General features: G+C 30.0%; 1 protein-coding gene across 1 annotated transcript; it reads left to right on the top strand.

Moving 5' to 3' along the window:
* The first annotated feature begins 1701 nt into the window (after positions 1-1701).
* Positions 1702-5507, top strand: LOC145035161 (branched-chain-amino-acid aminotransferase 2, chloroplastic-like). The gene is made up of 10 exons (XM_078983951.1): positions 1702-1900; positions 2606-2670; positions 2751-2922; positions 3126-3302; positions 3548-3679; positions 3850-3948; positions 4060-4176; positions 4269-4364; positions 4863-4975; positions 5296-5507. Exons 1-10 carry the CDS (start codon positions 1847-1849, stop codon positions 5408-5410), a joined length of 1140 nt encoding a protein of 379 aa, XP_078840077.1. The 5' UTR covers positions 1702-1846; the 3' UTR covers positions 5411-5507.
* Positions 5508-7598: the final 2091 nt, after the last annotated feature.

Here is a 7598-nt window from a genome sequence, read left to right as displayed (position 1 = left end):
ATAGACCCTGTGGTTTACTTCAATATGTATTTATAGTCAAAGTTTTGATATTTTAACATGGCTCGTCCTTATTGTTTCTAAATCTGGCATCGGAGATCCCTGTTACTGTTACTGTTTAAAATGTTTCGTTAAATGCCTATAAAAGACACTTTTTCCCTCAAACTAAAATTGATATATATATATATATATATATATATATATATATATATATATATATATATTGTTGGTGATTTTATATCATCAAATTTTATTTAAGTGTAATAGGATTAAATTTGTTGACCAAAAATGATCTTGTTGAATATTGAACAAGTTAGGATGGTGTAGGAGTGCACACTTGTTTAAGTTTTTTCAAGATTTAAAGTACATTGTTATTTATGGGCGAAACCCCTAAACGAACGAGGGTCCGGGGGCAGCCCTCTAGGAGCAGGGTTTAGGGGCAGCAGCCCCTGGCGGGGTCCAAGGGGCAGAGCCCCTTGCTGGGATCAAGCTGTTTAATGACAGTTAGGTAGTTTTATGATAGTTTTTAACTGTCTGCTGACCGTTTTTAGACATGATTGATATATCCATTTTTTGATCATTTTCTGTTACATCTTGAAGAACATTTTCATATACATTCTCATATTTCATTATCTGAATTTCATCCAATTGAGTGGTCTATCCGTACCATCGAAATACTTCAATTTGATAATGAATCACGACTTTCAGAGAATCCAAACAATCTATTCATCCCCTTTTTTCTGACACACACACACACACACATATATATATATATATATATATATATATATATATATATATATATATATATATATATATATATATATATCAAATGTGAATGATATAAACACGTGTTGATTTTTTTATATACGATTTGTTATGTTTGTAACCTTGAATGATACATCTTTTGAAGAGTTAGTCCCACACACTGAAACCTCCACTCATCTAATCTATAAGAAAAAAAAACACATGTAAGATTCCATATATAGGTCTTAGTTTTGATCTTTATTCTAACGAGTATGTCAAAATATTCACGTGCATTTCGTTATTTATGGAAACCCCGACACACCTATATTTGTGTCCTATCATTATACACAAAATTTAATATTATATAAATTATATTGAAATCATTCTTAATAAATGAATGTTTTTATATATATGTCAATCTCTCATGAATTTTGACACTTGTCATTTTATGGTATTTTTGAAATAAATATTATCCACTTGTCAATTTTTGGTTTGCTTCAATATTTAAAATTAAAGTTATATATTTATATATGTAAAGTATTAAATATCTTATATATGATATTAAATTGCAATAAAAACATTTTCCTTTATTATTTTAAAATTATATAATAAAAAATATTTTCTGTTTACACTTTTATGTTTATTTATTTTTTTAAATAAACTCGTATAATATACGGATGTAACACCTAGTTTTATCATATAAATAAGCTAAAACCACACTCCAGCAACCATGTTCTCTCTCAGAAAACAAAATATAATCATATATCAATTCCGACCGTCTGAAAAGGATATACAGGATCTTATTGCTATCAAGTTTTAGTCTACTTTTTTATTTATAAAAATGTTTATATGTTTTGATATTGTCAATGGTATTTTCAATAATCTAACAACAAAAGGTAAAGGGAAATTGAAACTACATGACAACTTGGTCCAGAACATTGAGCTGCATCTGACCTTCACGTCCCTATAAATCCCAACGTATTTCCAACCAAACCTTCTCCATCCCCCTCCTATTCTCCTAATCTCCTATTCTCCGCTTCCTATATCTCCTCCTTTTCTTAATTTCCGTTCCGCTCACCATATTTATTTATTTCCGGCTACCATGATCAGAAACACCCCACGCCTTCGCGGTTTAATCCAGTCTTCCTTATCAAAGGTCTTGTCCTAATTCGTGTTTGTTTCTTTTTTAATCAATTAAGCTCTTTCTTTCCCTATTTTAATGGCGGTCATTTTAATAGATTTTCGTGTAAACTTAGGACAATTAAGGTTTCTGTTCTTATCAAAACCAACGATCCTTTATAACAAAACAAACAAAACAAGCTGCCGTTTGATATATATGAATTCCGTGTATGAGATGAATTGCCTCACCATCTTGCCGTTGCGCATCTCGGCAAAGCCAAAGCCATCTCTTTATATATGATTTTAGATTTTAGATTTTAGATATCCTCTATGTTATGTAATTATTATTCCAGTTACATTCATTATTTGTCGTTGGATAAATTTCAACAGTTTTTGTTTTTCCAATAATTAGAAGTTTGGTAGTATTTAGTTTGATTAAATAATAATTCAAAAAGAGTGTGGAAATGATCTAGATGGATAAAAGTAAACGATCAAGTCAGAAGAGAGCAACTGGGAATTAATATATAGTATTATTAATTATTAATTAGGGCTGCAGGTCAATGGGAGGTTTTAGGAAGAAATTGCACTTTTTCGAACTTGATAAAACGACGGCGTAACATAGGTCGCAAAATTTCATTTAGCGTCCATATGTTACAAAGATATAATTTTGTAGCCGAAACAAGAATATTGTGTTATTTGTATTAAAATATATCGTCTCCTTGGTGTGATTTTGATTTTGAAGGTTAGTGCAAGATGCTTAACGGCACAGGCTGCAACTGCGCTTCGAGAAAGTGAACCTATGTTCAGGTTAACCTTTATAAATATAATTTATTTTCTTTCAAAATGTATTAACCAATACTTATCAGATGTATTAATTTATGTTTTAGATACGAGGAATATGCTGATATTGACTGGAATAACCTCGGATTTGGTCTCACACGAACCGATTACATGTATACGGCTAAATGCAAAGAAAACGAAAGTTTTCAACAGGGCCAGTTACGTGATTATGGCAACGTAGAGTTAAGCCCAGCTGCTGGAGTTTTGAACTATGGCCAGGTACAACACGTACATACTAATTAAACTTTTTTTTTTTTTTTTTTTTTTTTTTTTTATCACCTAAATTAGGTCAAGGCTAAATGTCATCTACACTGTATTGTATGTCTGATGCCAAATAGTCATATCCATATTGATAATTTTCTAAGTATATATAACAAAGAATGATGTTAACAAAGCAAGGGTTAATTGTTTTATCTATACAGGGACTTTTTGAAGGTACAAAAGCTTATAGGGGAGAGAATGGTCGGGTTTTCTTATTTCGCCCAGATCAAAATGCGATTCGTATGCAAATGGGAGCCGAGAGAATGTGCATGCGCTCCCCATCTGTACAACAATTTGTAGATGCGGTGAAACAGACAGCTTTTGCTAACAAACGTTGGGTATATATCCTTTTCAAATTTTAATAGCTTGTCATTTTCATCATGTAACAACAAATAAAGATGAAAACCCATATATGATCATAATTCTTGATATTTTTCCCATCACACCCCCGTGGGACATATTCTTTTGACCTTTATATGTGTTATAGAAAGAAACTAGACCCACCAAATAAAAATGATTGTTTTTTGTTTCTTCATTTCTTCATCCTTTTGAACTTATGTTGGCTTTGCTTTTAATTGTGTAGATTCCTCCCCCAGGAAAAGGATCTCTTTACATTAGGCCTTTGCTCATTGGAACTGGGCCTATATTGGGCTTATCTCCTTCTCCCGAGTATACGTTCTTAGTATATGCTTCCCCTGTTGGCAATTATTTTAAGGTTTGACTCTTTTAACTTATATATATATATATATATATATATATATATATATATATATATATATATATATATATATATATATATATATATATATATATATATATATATATAATCATGTTGATTAGTGAGTATTATATCTTTATAATATGGTCTGAAATTATGAAATACAGGAGGGCACAGCACCATTGAACTTATATGTTAATGACGAGTTTCATCGTGCAACTCGTGGTGGAGCAGGAGGTGTCAAGAGTATTACAAATTATGCCCCGGTAAAAACACAACATATATATTAATCAATTAAAGATGATGATTAATTAATCCTCCATGATATAAATTATTTAAACATTAATGTGACTCATGCGTGTATGTTGTGTATGAAGGTACTACAAGCGATATCAAAAGCAAAGGAACAAGGGTTTTCGGATGTAGTATACCTTGATTCAGTCCACAAAAAATATGTTGAGGAGGCCAGTTCTTGTAATATGTTCCTTGTCAAGGTACTTAATTACTTTTCTTAATTGATATCAAAGTGTGTGTGAGATTGATAGGTACTTGATTTTAATTCGTATTTTTGTATATATTTAATTAGGGAAATGTTATTTCAACTCCTGCAACCGTTGGTACTATTCTCGAAGGAATCACAAGAAAAAGCATCATTGATATTGCACGTGACTCTGGATACAAGGTAAACTATTGTGTTAATATCATTTGCAACTCTACTCTACTGTCTACCCTTCAAAAGTTTTGTTATTCTCTTAATTTGAGATTACTTTTGTGTTTTTTAATTAGAGTAATTTTATGTATATGTTCTTAAATACACCATGATCGACATAGTGAAATCTAAATACTTAATGCCTAAATGTGTTTATGGGAAATAATATGAGTATGTATCTTACTCTTGATTTGTTTTATTATTTTTTCAAACCACTAAAATAATTTCATCCAACTTTCTACCTTTGCAAAATACCTTTTTTTATGGAATTATACATTTGTGTATTGGGTAAATGATATATATATATATATATATATATATATATATATATATATATATATATATATATATATATATATATATATATATATATATATATATATATATATATATATATATATTGTTTGGTTAATGTGTATTTACTTGATGTTTTGAAAATCGTCTAAAAATGTTTTCAAGTGTTATATATAGGTCGAGGAACGTTTAGTCACAGTAGACGAATTGATGGAAGCCGATGAAGTTTTCACTACCGGAACAGCTGTTAGTATTGCAGCCGTTGGTAGTATTACATACAATGGTCAAAGGTAAAAAAAATAAAAATAAATAAATAAATAAAAAATAAATAAATAAAAAAAACACTAGTTACAACTCATCTCAGACAATTTTCCACTCGTTCTTTTATATATCAATAATACTCCAATCTAATACAAGTTGCAAATTGGTATTTATTTATCAATTTTCACTTGACAAACGAAAACCTTCTTTTTGTAGGGGTTTCTCTTCGTTTCTTCTTATAATCATACCATTCTTTGTAACTGAACTTTGTTAATAGTTTTCTTGTGTATTATCAGTTCTTTAGTATTAATCTATTGATATTTTATTTTACAAATGATTGTGATTGTAGAAAGGAGTATAAAACTGGGGATGGACTCGTGTGCAAAGACTTATATAAAACACTAGTAGGGATTCAACTTGGAAAGATCGAAGACAAACATAAATGGGTTGTTCAGCTTGATTAATTATCCATTATAGTTTTTATTTGTGTAAACTGGAAAGAAATATTCAACAAGAAATATAAAAATCAAAGGGGAAGTAACTGATATACCCTTATACAAATACCATTTTCTCTGCCTGTAAAAAAAAAGTTTTAGTTTTGTGATGTACTTTACATAAGCCCAAATTTTCATTAATCTTTTCCGACCATAATTGAAAAAATGTTTGCAATCAGTGATATCTAAGAATTTATAATTGAAACATCTTAAAGGGTAACAAATAATACTGTACAAAAAAAATGACATAATGTGTCATTTTCATGTTTTTATATGAACATATTCATACATTAAACTATATTCATAAATAAACATTGTTCATTTTCTAATCCAAAGTACCGAGAATTGTTTCAATGACTTGAACTTAAGAACAATGGCTTAACATTTGATAAATGTTAGATAGTATAATGATGAAATTTTATGTACCCGACTTTCATAATATGAACAATCATCTTCTTACTATCTTATGCACACATCCTTAGTAAACAAATTCCGACCCATGCGGAAATGGATACTACGAGGGTATTTGGGATTACTTTTTAAGGTCAAAAGTTTTTTTTTTTGTAAAAATTATTTTTGATTTTAGCTTTTAATGAGGCAAAAATCAAATGTTGTTTTTAAAAAATGTTTGTATTATATTTTTTTACTTCTGAATGTAATTTAGCTTTTAAAAATTAAATGTCACATAAAGTCATATTTTTCTGATTTTTAAAAACCCATCTTTTTATTCTTAAAAAAAATAATTTGAAAAGAATTTTTGTATTTTCCAAACATCTTTTGATATTTTTTAATTTTTGGAAAAAATAAAAGTGAAAGGTTATTTTAAAAGTAATCCCACAGCCTCTATGCTAGTTAAAGATTAAAAAAAAAAAAAAAAAAACAATTTTTTTACCCCAGCTGCGATGATACTTTATTGTTGGTTGGTTGAGGTAGAAAATTTCATAAAAAGGTTTTTGTTTTTATTTAAAATTAGGAAACCCAAAATTAAATTATTTATTGTGTGGACTCTGGACTCTTCCATTCGATCACATACATACACACACAAACAACCGTTCTATTCATTCATAAAAATTTCAATACACATTAGCAAAATTAAAATAGAAATTGTCGTAGACAACCAATCTCATAGAAGGCGGTGATCGTTGAATCAAAAATATGGTTTTGGGATTTCAATTTCTTAATACTTGAAATTTTGTGTCTAATGTCGGAAGACATTAACAAGAACTTCAACATGGACGGCGGTGATGATAAATGTAGACATATTCAGGATAGCTCAAGAAGGACGCAAACAAACGGACCCTATCATCGCAATAATAAAAAGGAAGAAGATATGAGGGTTTGGGGCATCCTTATTTTTGGAATAATTGGAGCTACTGTCACTACTTTCGTTGTATGTTCTTTTCTCTTTCTGCTAGGGTTTTATGTGTTGTGAACGAAGTTTGGCAAACCCCTCGTATTTCTAACCCTAATCCTCTCTCGAATCAGCAATAATGTAAAAGTTGTTTAGGAGTAGTTGCTTTCGGGTGAACGAAAATTGAAAATTATTCATATATACTTATTGAACAGAAAGAAGCAGATATTATAGTGCTTGATGGGATGCTCTAAATTTGCAAACCTTGTTATCAAGTCAAATGTGATTGGGATTGAAGTTTGAAATTCTTATATGAGAGGAAATATGCAAACCAATTAAAAAGTTCGGAATCATGATATTTGTTCTTTATTAGATAGGATAGTATAGCATGATTTCCTGGGGTTTAAAATTTTCAGTAATGAAGTTGTAGCAAGTTGGGTATGTATGAGTATGATGTTGACCAATTTGACAGGTTGGACAACTACGAAGGAGAGGTCATTGGTTTTATTCACAGTCACATGTAATTAATATATGGCATACTTAACTTACTTTCTAGGATAACATTGCCACTAAGTATCAGACTATTTTTATGTTTAGTCGCAATTTAGAGGCACCACTTCTTCCCGATCAAGATCAAGTTTTCAGGAGGAAGCTTGGAGAAAATACAGGGATCGCATGCAGGAAGAGTATGAAGAAGAGATGGAGAGAGTGGTGTGTGTCTGTTTATGCATAATGCTAATGGTATTATTATATGCCAATTGCCAAGTAAAATAGTACAATATTATTGGTCGGTAGGAGCGAATAAGG

This window comes from Lactuca saligna, chromosome 1 (assembly GCF_052625555.1).
Source record: "Lactuca saligna cultivar CGN05327 chromosome 1, ASM5262555v1, whole genome shotgun sequence".
NCBI classification, from domain to species: Eukaryota; Viridiplantae; Streptophyta; class Magnoliopsida; order Asterales; family Asteraceae; genus Lactuca; species Lactuca saligna.
Note: the sequence above shows the minus strand (reverse complement) of the source record. Positions and strands in the feature narration are given on the sequence as shown.

Coding starts and splice junctions, on each gene's coding strand:
- LOC145035161 (XM_078983951.1), top strand. CDS start 1,847: ATGATCAGAAACACCCCACGCCTTCGCGGTTTAATCCAGTCTTCCTTA. Junction 4,177..4,268: donor GTAATATGTTCCTTGTCAAG/GTACTTAATTAC, acceptor ATATTTAATTAG/GGAAATGTTATTTCAACTCC. Junction 4,976..5,295: donor ATTACATACAATGGTCAAAG/GTAAAAAAAATA, acceptor TTGTGATTGTAG/AAAGGAGTATAAAACTGGGG.